Source organism: Pseudorasbora parva, chromosome 16 (assembly GCF_024679245.1).
Source record: "Pseudorasbora parva isolate DD20220531a chromosome 16, ASM2467924v1, whole genome shotgun sequence".
NCBI lineage: Eukaryota > Metazoa > Chordata > Actinopteri > Cypriniformes > Gobionidae > Pseudorasbora > Pseudorasbora parva.
Window position 1 is genome coordinate 15,162,679 of NC_090187.1, and position 21,238 is coordinate 15,183,916.

Below are 21,238 nucleotides of genomic sequence, written 5' to 3' on the forward strand. Positions count from 1 at the left end.
TGTAGGGTTAGGGGTGTGTCTAAATCACAACATCTAGCTACTGGGGTGCCTCAGGACTCAGTGCTTGGACCACTTATTTTATCCATCTACATGTGATCACTAGTATCTTTCATTCAGAAACACGTTTTTCCTATCACTGCTATGCTGATGTCACACAACTCTACCTCTCATTCCATCGAGATGATCCAATGGTAGCTGCTCACATGTCAACCTGTCTGACAGACATTTCTTGCTGGATGAAGGACCACCACCTTTATCTCAAACTTGCAAAGACAGAACAGCTTTTGGTCTCAGTCGACACTACACTTCATCTCAACTTCTCCATTCAGCCACTGGCTCTGCATCCCTATACCTAAACTCACTACTTATGTGCCCTACATAAGCATGCATTCTCCAAGTGAATGGTACCTTGTGGTGCCATCCCAAGAGTCACAAAATCACTTTCACTGCCTTTACCTTGACTATTCAATGGTGGTGTAATGACCTGTCTAACTCAACTCAAGCTGCTGAGTCTTTAGCCATTTTCAGAAATTATCATCTCTTTTGACAACACGACCCATTAATACTAATTTACTATTCTAATTATTTATGTCTATTTATTTATTTTTTCATTAAAAAAATACTAACTGGGATTATCCACAGCACTTATTGTTGCCCTATAATTGGTTTGATCGCTTCTATTTTTCTACTCAAGTTGTTAAATGCTCAGAACGCAAGAGCTTAAATAGTCCAGGAAAACAACACAGCATTTTTTAGAGTGTTAGACTGAAGACGTAATACACATATGCATGACGTCACTGTTTTCACAAATTTACATTTTTGTAGTTTACACTTGCACTTTGAAACCTGTTTGTTTTCAGGCCCCCAAAATTATGTTCTCATGGTAAATGAACGGCCACAATGCATTTAAAGTTTTCCTGTTTTTGTTGGTGTAATGTAAATGGCTCCTGAGAGAAAAGGAACTAAAACTCAGGAGATGGAACCCTTTGGTGGCTGTCTGTGTAGGGATCAGATGCAGTGGGTGTGACACTAAGAGAGAGCTAATGGATATTCTGGCTATTATTATTTTTCCAATTTCTGTTCCACTAACAGTATACATGCAGCAATGAAGATACACTTTTAACAGACATTAAAGAACACTTCCATTTGGAGTGGTGTGATACAGATTTAAATGTCAGTCTATGCAGACTGACTATACTGTCTTTTCATAGTGAAACCGTTTTGGATAGTTAACTAGAAGAGAAGTGAGAAGTGTGTCTCTGCCCCTTTATAGAGCAAATAAACTAGTCTGATGTATATTTGCTAAACTTACTTTAATTTACATGTGTTTAAGATATTGTACATACTGGATACTTGGCAATGCTATTTTTTACAACTTAATTTAAAAATGTAAACCAATACAAACTTTACATCAGGTCTGCTTTTCTGATTTGTGTAAATGGGTTGGGTAAGGAGGATATGGGACGAAACTAATTTAATGGGGGAAAGGTGAAGAAACAGAAAGCGAAAAACAAAACAAAACAATTATTATTATTTTAAAAATCTGATAGTACATGGATATAAAAAGTCTGCATACATTTTTTGTTTTGGTTGACAAAAATAGAGAAATCTTCAGAATTGTTGCATGTTTAATGTAAACTTACAATATGCAATGCCACTGAAAACCAAAATTTTTTCATATTTCAGAGGGAAAAACAACAACAATAAAAACCCTTGGAATAACTAAATGCATAAGTGTGCACTCCCTGAAATAAAACTTAGTCTAAGTACCCATTGATTTTATCGCAGCGCTTTTTATTACGGTCTTTTTGGATAGGAGACAATACGCTTGGCACATCATGTCTTGGAAATATTTTTCCATTCTTCGTTGCAAAAAAGTTCCAGATCTGTTAAATTGCAGTCATCTTCTGTGCATGGCCAAAAGGTTCAGTCTTGGTCTCTTCAGACCATAACACATTTTTACACATGCTTTTGGAAGACTGGACATACTGTATTTTTTAGTTTAGCCATGGTGGTGCAGGTCATCCCCCTATTTTGTGAGCCTCTGCATTCTTGTTGTTGGCTGAGTAGAAGTCAAATTTAAATTTAATCCCTCTAAATAAGAAATGTAGCAGGTTGGATTAGGCAGTGGTTTTCAAAACTGTCCTGGAGGCACCCCAGCCCTGCACAGTTTTGTGTCTCCACATAAAACACATAGACATTCGAAAAAACACAGTCATACGAATCCATATTAAACCCTGTGGCTTGTGGCAACCCATTGATGTCTTAAGACACAAAACAATTGGTTATTTGTTAAAAGAAACCGAAAAGTATTTGTTATTTTTTTACCTCATATCAGACGAGTCTAGTATTCCCTAGCGCCATTACTTCTGTCGAAGAAGGTAAAAATCATGGCGCGATCCTAGATATATTTACATGGGTGCATTAAAGCCACAGGATTTAATATGGATTCCTATGTCTATGTGTTTTTTACTCTTATAGTGGCTCTCATGGAAATACAACACCCCATTGACATGCATTATACGAGCAACGGTTGGAGTTCAAAATCTTCCTTTGTGTTCTGCTGACGAAACAAACACACCTACATCTTAGATGCTCTGGGGGTAAGCAGATAAACATATAATTTTCCTTTTTGGGTGAACTGTCCCGTTAACTGTTGGCAGGCTATGAGGGAGAGCCTCCATCCTGAAACATTTAGCCCATATACTCCAGCAAACAAGTTCTTAGGGAGGAAGTCCATATTTTAATTGGATATACCCTATAGGAGGGTCAAATTTATGATAACAGGTTGTTGTATAAATCGCACAAAGACAAAGGAGTCTCAACAAAACTTTAATACTAGTATATTAGCACATACGCGCAGATTATAGCACAGGTTTGCCTAGGCTGCAGCTTAAGGGCCCCATGTGTGCAGGACCCCGGATTAGCCAGATTTTTATTTTTATTTTATTTACTTCAGCGTGAACAAAAAAGATCCTCATTGGCCCATAAGAAACACAAAAAAGGCAGGGGATTGGATAAATGTGACTTGGGTCCCTAATCAAAATCGTTTAATTGACTGGATACTTAAAGGCTGCTGATTATGGAAGCAGAAAAGACTCATTAATAATTGACACAATTGTGCAAAAAACACAATGCACACGTGTGAATGCACACACGCGAATGACGATTTGCACATTCACATTCAAGGACAAACTTGTACATTTTAAACATTCAAAAGTTTTAATGCACAATTGTAAATCTACAAATTGTTTTGCATTTGTGAAATGTATTTTATGAATATATAATTTTATTTTTCGCATGTGAATAGATTTTTGTGCATGTAAATTTGATTTCATGCATGTGAAATTGTCTACACATGTGTGCATTGTGTTTTTTGCGTGAATTATTAATGAGTCTTTTCTGCTTCCATAGCTGATTCTTTATCCAGTCGAGGGCAGTGTCGGCTTTTTAAGACTGGTTCTATTTTTTCACATTATTCGGTGTTATAGATTTATATATAGATTTATTTTCATTGCATTATTAATCTGTATTTACGTCGCTCAAATAGCACGCTTGGCCAGCTACAGAGAAACTGGTAGACAGGCAACAGACGTGAAAAATCCTGAGTGGCGACATCACTGCACGGTTCTAGCTAACCATGCACACTAACAAATATTGTTCGTTTAACCTAAAAAAGTAAGTAACCTGGTTGCCATCAAATTTTAAGTTCATTGAAATTAAAAATTTGACTTGATACAATGAAGGAAAATGGTTTAATAAATAGAAACTCTAAATATGATTGTATCTAAACCACATAAAATTTTTGATAAATCATGAAAATAGCACAATTTGGCATGTGTGTATATATATATATATATATATATATATATATATATATATATATATATATATATATATATATATATATATATATATATATATATATATATCGTCCACACAAGCACAGTTTTAAAAAAAATGTCCACATGAAAATGCAAAACACTGTCAAGAGCATAGCAAACCAACACATATATATAGCAGGCGGTGAGTAAAACTGCTTCAAATGTCTATGTTGTTGGCTATCGTCGCGTAAGTAAACATCTGTAAACAACACGATCATATATAGTTAATTTATCAATGGAGCATGCGATCTATGGTGTGTGTTATACATTTGTTTAGCTGACCAATAGGTGTCAGTTTGTTTATTGAACCACCCCAAACATAAACCGTTTCCGGGGACGTTCTCACAAAGCGTGCTTCGTCATTCAAATGCGCTACTCCATTGTTGTTCTATGTATAACGTTACACTAGTCTGACGTGCAAATCTGTTTTGCTTGCTACTGCTAAGGTTTAGTCGCATACAATAGTCCATAAACCAAATCATGTCATCATATACCACGAGTAAACGCACACAAATGTTGAAAAGCCACTAAATACAGTACATACCACAGAGACGGACGTCCTGCTGTTGCTGCTTCTCCTGTTCAATCATCTGATTCTGGATCATATATGTATTAGTTGAATCTGATTGATAGACATAGTTTTATTAGGGTAACGTTTTCTTTTCCATGCTTGAGGATGTCACAGCTTTCAGACGCTCTCATGCAATAGCTGCGCGCGCTCATGATTTTTTAGCTCCGCCCACACGATACGCCTCCATCCGCTCTGTTTTTTTTTTCTCGGAAAGACTCGGTACAGCCTTTTTTTAAATGAATATAATAAAACTAAAGACTTTTTGGAAATATGAAGGATGCAATACTACTCTATAGGTACTCAAGATTGACATGAGATTGACTGAAACTCAGTGTTTCACCCTCCCTTTAAATATATACTTGGAATTTTTATACATTACATGAACTTGATTAATAGTTAATTTTGAAGACAGCCACATGCCACGTGTTGATAAAGGAAGTGCACACTTATGCAGTTAACTTATTTTTTTCTCTGAAATGTGTCACTTTGGTTTTCAGTGGAATTACACAGTAATTTATAGCATTGCATTTTTTACATTCAATTAAAAAAAAATTCTGATATGATTTTGTTTCAATTGTTATATCCACTGTTCACACACACACACACACACACACACACACACACACACACACACACACACACACACACAAACACACACACACACACACACACACACACACACACACTGGATGTTTTATGGGGACTTTCCTTAGACATAAAGATTTTTATACTGTATACATTTTATATTATATGCCCTTAACCTAAAGCTACACCTAAACATTTTTACATTTAAACAAAGAAACAAAAAAAAACATAAATTTGTATGATTCATAAGCTGATGTCTCCGCAACATAGGGTTTACCAGGACCACACACTAATTATCACTATTTTTAACTTTATTTAAAACATTTTTTTATCTGTCTTTGGCTTTCTGCCATGTTTTTTTAAGCAGTACTGCATTCATTGTTGTGCGTATGAGGATAAATTAGTTTACACGTGTGAAAATATGTTGCTTGGCAAGCCTAAACTAGTAGTGCCTGGAAATGAACCGGATGTCTGCCTTCCCACTCCATTTCAGCACAGACCCTGAGCAGGGCCATGTGCCAGGGAATTCCCAACACCCTCCTCAAGACATGACATAGATGCACTACTAGACTGTTAAAGACATTCATGCAAGCTGAGATTGTGTGTTTCCAGTGGATGATACAGATTTCTGTGGAAAATAACCTGCTGATGATAGGGAGATGACGAAAGATAGAGGTCTGGTTTGAATAAAACATTGTGATGCCATTCCCAGTCCAAAAAAAAAAACAGCCTCTCATGAGATTCCTTGGAAAACTTCTGACCCCATTCAGCCATTACCATACTGAGTTATTCTGGTTTGGTCAATGAACATTTGTTCAACATTTGATCAGGACACTGTGATCAAAAGTGAAACTTATTTCGAGCAAATTAATTTCTTGTGAGTCTAAAACTTTCCAGAAAAGCCTGCTTCCAGTAGGTGTTGGCATGGCGCCACCCTTTTAATTCATGTGGTGTTCAAAACCCTATAACACCTGAGGTGTTCCCGGGCAAAAATGATTGGCCCATAAAAAATAGCTTATAAATCACTCATTATACCATATTTTGACCCAATCTTGAATTCAATCTTTTCGTCAACATGTTCTTTTTCAATTAGGACTGGTTTTATATTTTGATTTGCATCTGATTAATCGTGGGACTCATTTATCTGAGAGTATGCATGGTCAAAAATGGTCACAATAGCTGACCATTGAAAGTGAATGGGAGAGACTGAAAATAACAGAACAATTTAATTTTCAGGAGCATGTTCATTATTTTCATGTACACATATGAGCATATGTGCTTGCAAACATTGAGCCCTTAGACCTGAGCATGTATCGATACATTTATACACACGCTACCCAGACACACACACGTTAAAACACACAAACTTTGAGTATTACACACATTCTTTTCCACAGAGAGAAATTTGATCCTACCCTAACCTGCGTCTAATATACATTTATCCATCTTACATTACCACACACACACACACACACACACACACACACACACACACAAACACAAACTGGCCATGACTGCAGTGACCCAGCTTCAAAAGGATCTTTCTTTCATGTTCTTGTTTCATCACAGCTTCCAGACAAAATATTATGACATTTTGTTTTGGAACTGTGAGGTTCTCACACAGAACTAGACAATATTTACAATTTTATATGGCTGTGCTATCGCATGATGTATATTTGTATAAAATGGTACATTGTCACACTTGTGGTGTGTGTGTGTGTGTGTGGTAATGTCAGATGGATAAATGTATATTAGATGCAGGTTAGGGTAGTATCACATTTTTCTCTGTGGAAAAGAATGTGTGTATTACTCAAAAAGGTTTGTGTGTTTTAACGTGTGTGTGTCTGGGTAGCGTGTGTATAAATGTATTGATACATGCACAGGTCCAAGGGCTCGATGTTTGCAAGCACATATTCTCATATGTGTACATGAAAATAATGAACATGCTCCTGAAAACTAAATTGTTCAAAAGTCTCTCCCATTCACTTTCAATGGTCGGCTATCGTGACCATTTTTAACCATGCCTACTCTCAGATAAATGAGTCCTACGATTAATCAGATGCAAACAGAAATATAAAACCAGTCCTAATTGAAAGTGAACAAGTTGACAAAAGGATTGAATCCAAGATTGCGTGAAAATATGGTATAATGAATGTTTTATAAGCTATTTTTTATAGGCCGGTCATTTTTGACCGGGAACACCACAAGTGTGACTATGTGCCATATTTTTTACAAAACAAAAGTTTCAAAACAAAATATTAGAAACATTAGAGTAGACTAGTGTGATCAACAATAACAATTTTCTTCAGATTTTATTTAATATTTCTAAAATTATTCAATTCTTTTTTTTTTTAATTTCTCAAAAAATGAAATGCCTACTCTCAAATAAATGAGGCCTATGATTATTCTGATGCAAATCAAAATATAAAACCAGTCCTAATTGAAAGAGCATGTTGAACATGTTGACAAAAAGATTGAATCCAAGATTGGGTCAAAATATGCTATGATGAGTGATTTATAAGCTATTTTTTATAGGCCGGTCATTTTTGAACACCACAAGTGTAACAAGGTAACAAAACTCCCACAAAAAAGTAAGAAAATTTCCCCAAAATTTTTGAGATTTAGTTATACCCTTTGGGAACAAAGCGATAACATTAACTAGTATTTTCAGGGAAAAGAAAATCTTCTCCGGGTCAAATTGACCCGAACACCACATGAAAGATTCACTCAACTTTTGAGCTTTTATTTATGTAAAGAAATGTGATTAAGTCACTGAGGTTGCCCCAGTACAACACTTTCACAGTACATTGTACTTTCAGATAGGCACTGGGAAAACATTAGACATATTAAAATGGCATACAGAACGATATTATGATTTCCCTTTTTTGTCTCTGCCCGAAACCATGGACAGCAACTGAAAATAGCAACAAAATGATGTCCCCAAAACGTAGGGTTTCCACTGATGATCCTTGAGATGTTTTAACTTGATTGGAGTCCACCTATGGTAAAGTCAGTAGATTGGACATGATTTAAAAAGCCACACACCTGTCTATATTATGTTCCATAGTTAATAGTACATGTCAGAGCACAAACCAAGCCATGAAGTCCAATAAATTGTCTGTAAACCTCAGAGACAGGATTTTATCAAGGCACAGCTCTGGGAAAGGGTATAGAAAAATTCTGCAGTATTGAAGGTCCCAATGAGCGCAGTGGCCTCCATCATCTGTAAATGGAAGACGTTTGGAACCACCAGGACTCTTCCTAAAGCAGGCCTTCCGGCCAAACTGAGCGATCGGTGGAGAAGGGCCTTAAGCTTGTAACATACTCTGCAAGAACAAAGAAATTTGTTTGTTTTCTCGAGGTGGCAAGAACAAGAACAAAGTTCGTTCTGGCCAGTACATTCCATACTCCACGAGAAAAGCAGGTGCTGATCATCTGCGTTTCTCCGCATTAACCCCGCCCACTTTAAATATATGACCAATCACACAATAGTTCTCAGACACCCGCAAGAAAACAGTTCCGCTCATGCGATGTGTCGAAAACAAGCTGCGAGAACTCCCAAATCAGGGCTGCGAGAACAAAATGGCATAATTTTGTTCTCACAGCCCTGGGAGCGAGAACTTTTTTTCTCTGTTCTTGCGGAGTATGTTGCCTTTAGTCAGAGAGGTGACCAAGAACACAATGGTCACAATTTGACAGAGTTCCAGCATTTCTCTGTGGAGAGAGGAGAACCTTCCAGGAGAACATCCATCTCTGCAGCACTCCACCAATAAGGCCAGTATGGACGAGTGGCCAGACGGCACATGATAGTATCCCTAGAGATTGCCAAAAGACACCTGAAAGATGCTCAGACCATGAGAAACAAAATGATCTGGAAGGATGAAACAAAGATTGAACTCTTTGGTCTGAATGACAAGCGTCATGTCTGGAGGAAACCAGGCACCGCTCATCACCTTGCCAATACCATGGTGGCAGCATCATGCTGTGGGGATGTTTTTCAGTGGCAGGAACTAGTCAGGATCAAGAGAAAGATGAGTGCAGAAATGTACAGAGACATCCTTAACCTGCTCCAGAGCGCTCTGGACCTCAGACTATGGATAAGGTTCATCTTCCAACAGGACAATGATCCTAAGCACACAGCCAAAATAACAAAAGTGTGGCAACAAGTGATAACAAGAATGTTCTTGAGTAGCAAGTGCTTAGCTTTAATTGGTGCCAAATGCGCTTCAACAAAGTATTGAGTAAATGCTGTGAATACTTATGTACATGTGATTTTTTTAATATATATATATATATATATATATATATATATATATATATATATATATATATATATATATATAAAGTTGCAGATTTCAAACTAAATTCTTCCACATTGTTATTATGGGGTATTGTTTGTATAATTAAGGAAAAAATTATGAATTTTATATATTTTGGAATAAGGCTGTAGCATAACAAAATGTGGAAAAAGTGAAGTGCTGTGAATATTTTCCGGATACACTGGACACTTGTTGGCTGAATTTTATGTTATGTTTTAAATATGTTCATTCAGTGTACATTTGTCTAAACCAAGAAAGACAAGCATTTCAGCACAAGCCTTTATATCAGATGATTTTTAAGACAAGAAAATTTGTCAAGTGTGTGTTTTAACAGTGTACATTTGTAACATATTTTTGTTGCAGTCAGTTGTTTATGTTAATACAGTTAATTCTTAGTAAGCAATTGAAATTTCAGTTAGGCATACATATTAAAGTGGCATATAGAGCAATGTTATGATTTCCCTTTTTTGTCTCTGCCCCAAACTATGCACAGCAACTTAAAAATATGCTATAATAATACCACAACCTTCAATTTGTTCTGGTTTTGATGACAGAGCAGGTTATTTGAATGCTTGCTTGCATTGACCACAATTGCTTTCTATCTCTTTCAGTATCGGGCATGGTTGCGGGCCAGCTATAGACCCAGTCCCTTTGAAGACCAGGAACAAGTCAAAGCTTTACTGAGTCTATATGAGGAACAGGGGCGACAACATGATCCGGAGTGGATGAGCCAGAGCTCTCGCATCTACCCTCTATCCTGCAACCAATACACCGCATCAGGCAGCAATAGATGAACACTGCCATGACGCCAGTCTTTGCTTTACCACATGCTTTAACCCTATCTGGACAGTAATGGCATGTGAGGCAGTCCCACATCTGCAGTTAATTTCAAAAGAGATTGCAGAGCCCTCACCCTTTATATTATAGCCATTCTGATGCGAACACTCTGAAGCGTTCAGATTCATCTTGAGTTCATTAAGCAAAATGATTAAGAGTCGCCCCCCCCCCCCATTAAATCCATTACTAAGTTGCTTGAGTCTGTAAGATTGAGTCAATATAATTGTTGCATTTTATAAACAAATAAAAAAATCATATGAAGAGAAGGATGCTTTTTTTCAGCATTGACATTGCAGTATAAATAATATTTAAATGACAACCTGCACTAAAACACTAAGGTAACCTTATTAAATGTAATGTAATATTTAGCCTGATAATGTTTGCTTTATGATTTTTATTTTATATATATGAGCAATAGCACATTAGTAGCACAGCGTGCTGTGCTGATATACAGCCATATTGTACAACTACAAGTGTGATATTGCATTTATACATCAGTTTGACGGTACGAGGGAGTAAGTAAACATGAAATAACGGAGTGTCTTTAAAAACACTCTTTTATGAAGAACTGCTTCCTTCCACACAGATTCAAATTTCAAATTGACAGTTTAACAGTTGTGACCAAGCCTCCATTACTAGTAACTTTAGAGCTAGTAATGAAGAGAGAGAGAGAGAGAGAGAGAGAGAGAGAGAGAGAGAGAGAGAGAGAGATCGACTACATTAGTGTATTACCTGCATCTGATATAGTATGCATTCTTCAGGTCGATGTCCATAATATTCATTATAAAAAATCAGTTTGAAAGTTTGATATTCTTGTCCTTATAAACAATATCCCCAGACAGATCTAAGAGAACTTCCTTGTTTAAAACCAGTCACTCATAAATAAAGTGTTTGTTGCTATCTAGTGGTGTAATAATGTAACTGTCACTGAATTTGAAATGACAATCACCAACAGACCCTTTTTTATATAAAATAATATTTAAATTAACAACAAAAGCCATTATAAAAAAACAATAGGGAATAAACACATGCAAACAATTCAGTCAAACGTACAAAAGAAGTACTCTAGTAGGTCCTACAGGATTTCAAACCTGGAAAATGCTGCCTTCGGAGGACACATTTCAAGGCAGGAAGGCATCAAGGCACGTCCGAATCTAATGTTAGCATCACTTCCTGTCTCTTAACATACCTTCATCTGATAGATTTTTGAAGGCAGCATATTTGTATCCTTCACTGCCTCTGATATCCCTCAATCCCATGCTTTCCGATCTGTGACAGATGAGCTGGGGGAAAAAGATGATGTCCGAAAGTTGTGTTTGTTGGTAGTTTTGTCTGTAAATGTTTTTTTGTTTTTTAACCAATATTTTCCACTTCTGATGTAATTTCTAGCGAGAAATGACTAATGCAGTAATTCAATATTTGTTTAGTTCTCACCAAAGTTCTCACTAATTTGCTGTAGATTCAACTGTTAGGCCTACAATGCCTTAGAAGTCTGTCCATTTCGTGAGGTGCCTTCATGCACAAAACGTTGCCCTACAAACTGGGTTGAAAATGGACAAACCCAGAAATATGGCTAATTGAACCCATGAAATGTACCCATTCAAACAACCCAATTTCTTGGTTGAACCAATCTCTCTCTCTCTCTCTCTCTCTCTCTCTCTCTCTCTCTCTCTCTCTCTCTCTCTCTCTCTCTCTCTCTCTCTCTCTCTCTCTCTCTCTCTCTCTCTCTCTTTCTCTCTCTCTCTCTCTCTCTCTCTCTCTCTCTCTCTCTCTCTCTTTATATATATATATATATATATATATATATATATATATATATATATATATATATATAGCCATGTTATTGCCTAGCCCTACTTCACACTATTGAACCAAGTAAGAATGACTTATTTTGATTAATCGTGTCATGCTCAGCTTCCTCTCAAACTGTCTTGAGGAGAAAACTCCTTCACGACGACCACTACCTGTGCTCATATCCTCAAACACACCACCAGCAGGCAACCTCACCTTTCCAAGATCCGCTTTTTATGGTTTCCACATGATCTTTAAACTTCCTGACAGCAGGTTAGACGTGGCTTTGACATGAGACGTCAACCATTTCAGAACATGCCACCACAATCAGGCATTATTTAACTGTCCATTATTAAATCTGTGGCTGCTCTGATGATGAACCACAACCATTTGAGTCATGTGGAACATGTGTTTGTTTTCCATTTAAGAGATACTTTTTGAGATATCTTAATATGAAACTGCACAAACAATGTTAATTCACATATGTATCAACTGTTTTCTCCTGTATAATATAATCTGAATAAGGTTACAGTATGTGTAAAAGAGGATTTAATTTTACTTATTGACTTCCTGATATTCTTTAAATCAAACTGCATCAAAGATTTATAGGCTTAGGCTGCATGGCATATTGATACACACTGACAAGTGTTTTATTTTTTTAGAATATTTATCTAAATATCTAACATGTGTGATATTTAGAAGACTTCAGTAAATTGGGTTAAGGTATCAAGAGGATGATCCTTTAAGGATCAATTCCTCTCTTTCCCCTCAGCCAGGTCACTCCACACACCTCCAGAACTACAAGATTACGATTTCTTGTAAATGCGTCCGCTTCGTAGAATCTAATTTACATATTCATGTAGCTCCGGCCATAAAGCGTAGTGATTGGACGACTGAGCGTTGCACAGACCAATCCGCTCTCACGACATTTTTTATTCACTTGAGCGGGTGTCTTTTTCATTATATAAAGCTGCGTTGATAGTTTTGAATGTGAAATTTCACATTCGCCTGCAGCCTGTCGTAAAGTCATTAGACTGGAGTAAGAGTGTAAAAGATGAATCCGGGGGGTCGCAGACTGAAACAGTGGCTTATAGAACAGATCAACAGTAACATATATAATGGACTACTATGGGAGGATGAGAACCGCACAATGTTTCGAATCCCTTGGAAACATGCAGGAAAACAAGACTACAACCAAGAGGTGGATGCGTCCATATTCAAAGTAAGCGTTGATTTATTAGTAGTAAATAAAGGATAATAATAATGTATGTTTGTTTCATAAAAGTATATAATTATTAAGTGATAATAAGATTCTGGGCATTTAGATGATTTCATGGGGTACACGAAAGTTTGCACAAGCGCAACATCTTTGTGCATCTTGTTCAAATTGACTAATGTTGAAACCGAAGGAATGATAGTCCCCCCTTTTAGATTTTGTGAGATTTATTTTTTACATTATATTGGTTGTTGGGGTTACTAAATTATATGTATTTTTATAGTTATTCTATTAATGAGATAATTTGCCTGTTTGTATTATTCTTAAAAAAAAAAAAAAAAAAAAAAACATACTAATGTGCATCATATTCAGTTACCTTACAAGTTAATTTCTTGAGAGCAATTCTGTGGTGATGTCTGACTAAGCATGTGTTTTCACAGGCGTGGGCGATATTTAAAGGGAAGTTTAAGGAGGGGGATAAAGCTGAACCAGCGACATGGAAGACCAGATTGCGCTGTGCACTCAACAAGAGCCCAGATTTTGAGGAAGTTACTGACCGATCCCAGCTTGACATCTCTGAGCCTTACAAAGTGTACCGGATTGTGCCAGAGGAGGAACAGAAGTGTATGTGTGTTTGTGTGTGTCTGTGTGTGCGCTTTGTTTTTTTCTTTTCCAAGAAACATTAGAAATAGCATAGAGGTTAATTGTCACAGACAAACAGTAAAAGAAGTTCAATGACTACAGAGTGACACGTTGCTGTTTTTATAAATATCCCATTGTCTTTGCAAACTAAGTGAATTAATGGCATATATTTTATTTTATAGTGGGTAAAGGCACAATCCCTGACATTGACACCACTGCCATGGGCTGCTCACCAGACTTGGATGAACCTATTAAAGAGGTATTACCATTTTCCACCTGTTAATTGCTTGGTGTTCCTTTGAATGATGAAAGATGAAGGTATTATGAGGGGAAAAATATGTATTGTGAATTGTACTGATATTAGACTGATGGCTCTTGTCTAAATGATGTTTGTTTGCAGTCTTCAAATGATGAATACGTGGGGATCCTGAAGCGTAGTCATTCTCCTCTGGATGAAGGCAGTAACATGCTTTCAGTGCAGGAATGGTGGCAGCAAGGATCTCACAATGGTACAACTGTTTATGTCTTGCTTCTGTACATTTTAATAATGTTTAAGAAAGAAGATAAAAGTAAATGTAACAAGTAACTAATTTCCATCATAGTTGCTGAATGTGTTTGTTTTGCTCCCTTTTTCTTTGTAGTGGTAGGTACATAGAGCTGTGTTTCGGTCAGTTATGTTGTGTTCTTATTCATGTTTTGTGTACTTTCACAGCTGCTGTTGTTCATCAGGATCCTGCAGGCACATTCAGTTCTGGTAAGTAAAGTGAGAAAGTGAAAGTGATATGTGAAGGCCAAGTATGATTACCTATGCTCAGAATCTGTCCTCTGCATTTAACCCATCCAAGTTAGTGAGTGTATGTATATAATGCTTTCAATTAAATAGAGTTGACTAGAAAATCATGTAAAACCTTGGTTACCCTGTTTTAATTCCTTGATTGTTTCAGTGCTGCTTGAGCTGGACGGTTAACTGTAAATTTCTCCTTTCCTCCAGGGTTCTCTCAGATGATGATTTGTTTCTACTATGGAGGTCGGCTGGTGAGCAGCATGGTTACCACTCATCCAGAGGGATGCCGTATCTCCCCCTGTCAGCCCCCTCTGGCTAACGGCTTCATGTATGGACCGGACAGCCTCCAGAACATCCGCTTCCCTTCCGTTGACCTCATCGAGCACGAACGCCAACGTCATGTCACCCGTAAGCTCTTCAGTCACTTGGAGCGTGGCGTACTGCTGCGTGCCAACCGAGAGGGCATCTTCATCAAGCGTCTGTGTCAGAGCAGAGTGTTCTGGAGTGGCCAGGACCCTCTGTACAACCCCATCCCAGGCAAACTAGAGCGAGACGCTGTGGTGAAGATCTTTGACACTGCCAGGTTCCTGCAAGGTAAACAAAGATCCTTCAAACATATTATAACTCCAGATTTTTTGTAAAAGCCTATTTCGTTACAAGACTTACTTTCGTTGCATTTTACTACTAATAAAATCAAGTATGTCAGTATATAAGGTGCTGAAAGGTCATAGTAAATTAACTAAATAATTATTTTTAATGTATCAGTTTAGTTTATCGATTTATTTACTATAACGTATTATTGAAATACAATTAACCTGATGTGTTAATTATGTAATAATTATCAATGGATATGATTTAGATCACACATGAAAAATAAAAATTTGTTTCTTTTATTTTCTTGCAGCTCTGCAGTTATATAAAGAGGGTCATTTTCACCCTCCAGAGCCCACCGTCACACTTTGCTTTGGGGAGGAGTTTAACGATTTCAGCACTGTGAAGAACAAATTAATCATTGTGCAGGTAATTAATATAAAATATATTATATTTATAAACATGAATGATCTCATTTAGTGTGTTCTCTTAAAACAATCTTTCTATTATGTTGAAAAGTTATATTTGTGGAAACTAACACTTTACAGTGAGGTTCAATTTGTTAGGTATACTGAATAACAATGAATAATAATTTGAATGTACATTTTTACATAAACAAATAGATTTACGTCAAGTTAAGTCACCTTTATTAATATAGTGCTTTTTACACTGCAGACTGTTTCAAAGCAGCTTTACAGTGGTGTAATGCAACAGAATTTTATTTGTCTGTACAGCTCCTCTGTAGAAACAGTGATGTCATCCAGCTCAGTTTAATCCTCATACAAAGGTGTCAATGCAGGCAGATCATTTTTGATACCGCAATAGACGTGATGGAGTATAATGTGTTAAGAGCTTACTCAAGTACTGGAGAGCTAAACCATTTAGTGCTTTGTAAGTAATAAGTAAGATTTTAAAATGTATGCAATGTTTAATACGGAGCCAGATGCAGTGTTGACAGAGCTAGGCTAATATGATCATACTTCCTGGTTCTAGTAAAAAACTCTTGCTACTGCGTTTTGGACCAGTTGGAGCTTGTTTATTAAGCTAACAGGGCAACCGCCCTGTAGAGGATTTGTCATGAATGCATGAACTAACTGTTCAGCATTTTGCATTGAAAGCATATGTCATAGTTTAGATATATTTTTAAGATGAAAGAATGCGCTTTTACAAATGCTAGAAACGTGGATTTCAAATTAAAGATTGGAATCAAAGATTAATGTATTATGAATAAACATGAATAAAAATGTATAAATGAACATTACCCTAGATTAATTAAAGTTGTTGTTCATTGTTACTGTATGATGCCTAGTGCATTAACTAATTGAACCTTGTTGTAAAGTACTAAACTGAACCTTATAGACTAATTTCTAATAATAATTACTATTTAATACTAATTAATATGGTTACTTATAAACAATCAGCTTTTTTTGATGTAGCTCATTTTCACATTTTTCTATTCATATTCTTAAAACTAATTTATTCTCTATGCTCAGTACACAATTATTTTTCTCTCTACTTCTCTGCCTTCAAGCTATCTCACACTTTTTAATTGTATGTTATATGACTACTTTATTGTATTTAATGTTCTCTTTGATTCAATAACTTAATATGTTAATTATCTGTATTATCATTATTATTATTAATTACCTGAACTGAAAGCACTATGAAACACAGCAATAACCTAATTCTTTATCCAAACAGATCACAGCACTGAACTGTCAGCAACTGGTGGATACAGTGACTGCCCGCCGATCCCAGTATAGCAGTGCGAATTTGGAGATTTCAGATGATATGGCCAGTGATCAGATGGCTCGTATATATCAGGATCTGTGCAGCTACCCTGTTCCCCAACAAGCTTCCTGTTTCAGGGACAACCTGCCGATTCCGGTCTGAGGCAGAACTCTGAGCCAGTCTTGTCTCAAAGTCAGTGCACAATGTCATTACATAAAGAAAATGATTGACCTTAAGGTGTGCTATCGGATGCTTTCCCACTCTCTCAGGGCCGAAAACAGCATCTGACAGAAGGTTTGCAATGTTCTCAGGGATGACGTACTCATTTGTTAGAGGAAAGTGATATCTTTTTTATCTGTATCTGATATCTGTATATATTACTTTTTTATTATTTTTATTGGTTTTGCCCTAAACATTTGAAATGTCTGTTATTTGCTTTTTACTATGCACTGTAAAGTTGATAGGTTTTACTATCCTTCATTTTTATATTGATTTTGCAGATTTTTTTAAATGCTTAATACTATTATTTCTTTAGAAATGTAATTCTGATTTGAATGCAGAATTAATGTCAAATGAGAAATCTATGAACAATTAAATAAATTACTTTAATAAGCTGGGTGTCTAACTTGTCTATAAATGATTGGTACTGTCACACTTTGTATCAGCTGTATATTATGTACTTGCATCAAAAATAGGTACAATGTACTTAATGTGCAATTTGGCTATGTACTTGTATGGAGTTTCTCCAACAGCTGCCAGTAGGTGGCGATAAATGTCTAATTGAGTAAGTCATTGAGTCATTCATTCATTCGATTTGTTCACATGACTGATTCATTCAGGAATGAAGTAAATGATTCTATTATGGTCCACTGATCATTGGTTCACCCGACCGCTCAAAACAGTTCTGCTTTCTCTTTATTTAATTTTTTGGCAAAACTGAGCAAAACAGGCAATATTGTGTCTAAAACAACACAATATAAACTTTACTGTTGTAGAAGACAGTATCACTGCAGCAAAAGGCCTTCAGCGAGCCTGAGCCACATATCAGATTCCACCGCAAGGTCACACCCACCTCCCGACACGGCTCAGCCTTTCCCCATGGCTTCTGCTGCTGCAGCGTCATATGCAGCCTCCCCTCAACCTCTCTGTCCCATCCTCTCCAGCTCCCATTGCAGACACTAGCGCAGTGCCTCTGCTAACAGCACAGGCCCAATCCTTCCAACTGTTTCACCCAGCTGGTTTTAACCCCACCCCTTTTCAGTGGGCTGCAGCTTCAGTAGCTCAAACAAGCATGAGCCTGCCTCCGCTTGCAGCACAAGCCCACATCGCACTTTCATCCTTCCTTTCCTTCCTATCCTTTAACAAATGTACCCTTCCAAGGCATAGTGGGTGATTCAAGTGCAAGGCTACCAGCTCATATCCTTCCCAGCTCTCTCCTGCAATCTAAATCACAACATTCTTTCTTCTCAGCAACACTGATGGCCGTCCCATCCAAGGCCGTCATCATGGAACTGCCTTCAGTGTCCCAAAACATCTGCACACAGATCCTCTCAGGTGCGGACATAGAACTTCCTTCTCTGCTTTCTCTGCACCCCACAAATGAACCAGAACGCCAAATAGACTGTGGGGATAACTCTGTTACCCTGAAAACTCAAACACATATTAATCCGGCTGCATGTTTTCATGGTCTGAATTTTAAATAGCTTTTTCTCATTGTACTGAAATCATCTGTTCAGCCTTCCCCCACAGGCGGCGCAAACTAAACGATTATCTAGCAATCGTAGCTGAGCTTACGCTTTTATGGGGGAGGGCACTTCTAAACGTATCACAAACTTTTTTCAGCCAAAAGTGCCGTGCTGGTCACCCAGGGGAACCAGTGCACATACTGGGGTGCACTTGACCCAGATCTCCACATCAGTGTGTTTTAGGCTGTAAAAACATTTCTTGTGCACTCTGCCGGTCAGTGGCACAACTCAACCATGCAGTGGTGTGAGTAATAATACTTTGTTTACAGTACAATACATACATATACATTTTATATACAGCGCCTTGCGAAAGTATTCGGCCCCCTTGAACTTAGCGACCTTTTGCCACATTTCAGGCTTCAAACATAAGGATATGAAACTGTAATTTTTTGTGAAGAATCAACAACAAGTGGGACACAATCATGAAGTGAAACGAAATTTATTGGATATTTCAAACTATTTTAACATATCAAAAACTGAAAAATTGGGCGTGCAAAATTATTTGGCCCCCTTAAGTTAATACTTTCTAGCACCACCTTTTGCTGCGATTACAGCTGTAAGTCGCTTGGGGTATGTCTCAATCAGTTTTGCACATCGAGAGACTGAAATTTTTGCCTATTCCTCCTTGCAGAACAGCTCGAGCTCAGTGAGGTTGGATGGAGAGCGTTTGTGAACAGCAGTTTTCAGTTCTTTCCACAGATTCTCGATTGGATTCAGGTCTGGACTTTGACTTGGCCATTCTAACACCGGTATATGTTTATTTTTGAACCATTCCATTGTAGATTTTGCTTTATGTTTTGGATCATTGTCTTGTTGGAAGACAAATCTCCGTCCCAGTCTCAGGTCTTTTGCATACTCCATCAGGTTTGCTTCCAGAATGGTCCTGTATTTGGCTCCATCCATCTTCCCATCAATTTTAACCATCTTCCGTGTCCCTGCTGAAGAAAAGCAGGCCCAAACCATGATGCTGCCACCACCATGTTTAACAGTGGGGATGGTGTGTGTGTTCAGGGTGATGAGCTCTGATGCTTTTACGCCAAACATAACGTTTTGCATTGTTGCCAAAAAGTTCAATTTTGGTTTCATCTGACCAGAGCACCTTCTTCCACATGTTTGGTGTGTCTCCCAGGTGGCTTGTGGCAAACTTTAAACAACACTTTTTATGGATATCTTTAAGAAATTGCTTTCTTCTTGCCACTCTTCCAGAAAGGCCAGATTTGTGGAGTATACGACTGATTGTTGTCCTATGGACAGAGTCTCCACCTCAGCTGTAGATCTCTGCAGTTCATCCAGAGTGATCATGGGCCTCTTGGCTGCATCTCTGATCAGTCTTCTCCTTGTATGAGCTGAAAGTTTAGAGGGACGGCCAGGTCTTGGTAGATTTGCAGTGGACTGACCTTTCATTTCAATATTATCGCTTGTACACTGCTCCTTGGGATGTTTAAAGCTTGGGAAATCTTTTTGTATCCAAATCCGGCTTTAAACTTCTCCACAACAGTATCTCGGACCTGCCTGGTGTGTTCCTTGTTCTTCATGATGCTCTCTGTGCTTTACAGTTTTTCTCGATTGCTTAAACACATTTCTTGAAACTATGCCTCATATTCTCAAAACTATAAACACAAATCCATAACGTCTCACCCAGTTTCCCAAACAAACTATTTTCAGGTCAAAATGAAGCTCTACAATCAAAACCATTCACTCTTGCTGAAAAACCAAACTTTGCCCTCAGACAAGACACACAAGCCCTCAAAATCACACACACTACAACATAGTCTAACACACTGGTGCAATAAATTCAAAACTATATTTCCAAAACTGGTAAGTTATGTTACTTGTGGTTCCCCTCCTCACAAACCTTTTCACATGATGAACAAAAGACACAACCAATGGATACATTGGCACATTTTCATTCATTCATTCATACTACACAGTAAAAAAAAAAAAAAAAAAAAAAATAGTATTCTACCTCAGCCTCCCGTCTTTTGTCTGGGTCAGGCCAGAGAATCTCATTCACATCCCAGGCTATATTAGCCCTAGCCTGGCAGCGGGGGTTAAATCCTCTTGCATGCCTGATCCACCCCTGGCACGCATCTACTGACACATGGCCTGGACGAGGTGAACAAGCATATAAGGTTCTCGATCATACACTTTCACCTAGTGTTGTAGTCAAGACCACCTAAACCGAGACCAAGACAAGACCAAGACTTTGAAGGGCCGAGTCCGAGTCAAGACCAAGACCAAGACAGGCCGAGACCGAGTCAAGACCAAGACCAAGACAGGCCGAGACCGAGTCAAGACCAAGACCAGTGCATGTCCCCACAATTATGATAAAATGTGGAATATGCATATGATTGGCACTTCTCTCGTATGATCAACTAAACTGGCTCTAATTTCATCCGAGACTGCTTGTCCTCCTCCTCCTCCTCCTCCTCCTCCTCCCTCACCACATCCTCTTCCTCTCCCTCCTCCTTCCCCATGTCCTCTTCCTCTCCCTCCTCCTTCACCACGTCCTCTTCCTCTCCCTCCTCCTTCACCACGTCCT

General features: G+C 37.8%; 2 protein-coding genes across 2 annotated transcripts in view; both read left to right on the top strand.

Moving 5' to 3' along the window:
- Window positions 1–10,451, top strand: part of dusp22a (dual specificity phosphatase 22a) — a 55,940-nt gene extending 45,489 nt beyond the window's left edge. Inside the window, exon 7 of the mRNA XM_067419787.1 lies at window positions 9,971–10,451. Within this exon, the coding sequence (XP_067275888.1) occupies window positions 9,971–10,153 (183 nt within the window). The 3' untranslated portion in view covers window positions 10,154–10,451. The remainder of the gene's footprint in view (window positions 1–9,970) is intronic.
- A 2,520-nt stretch (window positions 10,452–12,971) lies between these two features.
- Window positions 12,972–17,565, top strand: irf8 (interferon regulatory factor 8). Its single transcript, XM_067419786.1, has 8 exons — window positions 12,972–13,209; window positions 13,644–13,827; window positions 14,028–14,104; window positions 14,246–14,354; window positions 14,558–14,599; window positions 14,837–15,223; window positions 15,534–15,649; window positions 16,922–17,565. Exons 1-8 carry the CDS (start codon window positions 13,042–13,044, stop codon window positions 17,111–17,113), a joined length of 1,275 nt encoding a protein of 424 aa, XP_067275887.1. The 5' UTR covers window positions 12,972–13,041; the 3' UTR covers window positions 17,114–17,565.
- The last annotated feature ends 3,673 nt before the right edge of the window (window positions 17,566–21,238 follow it).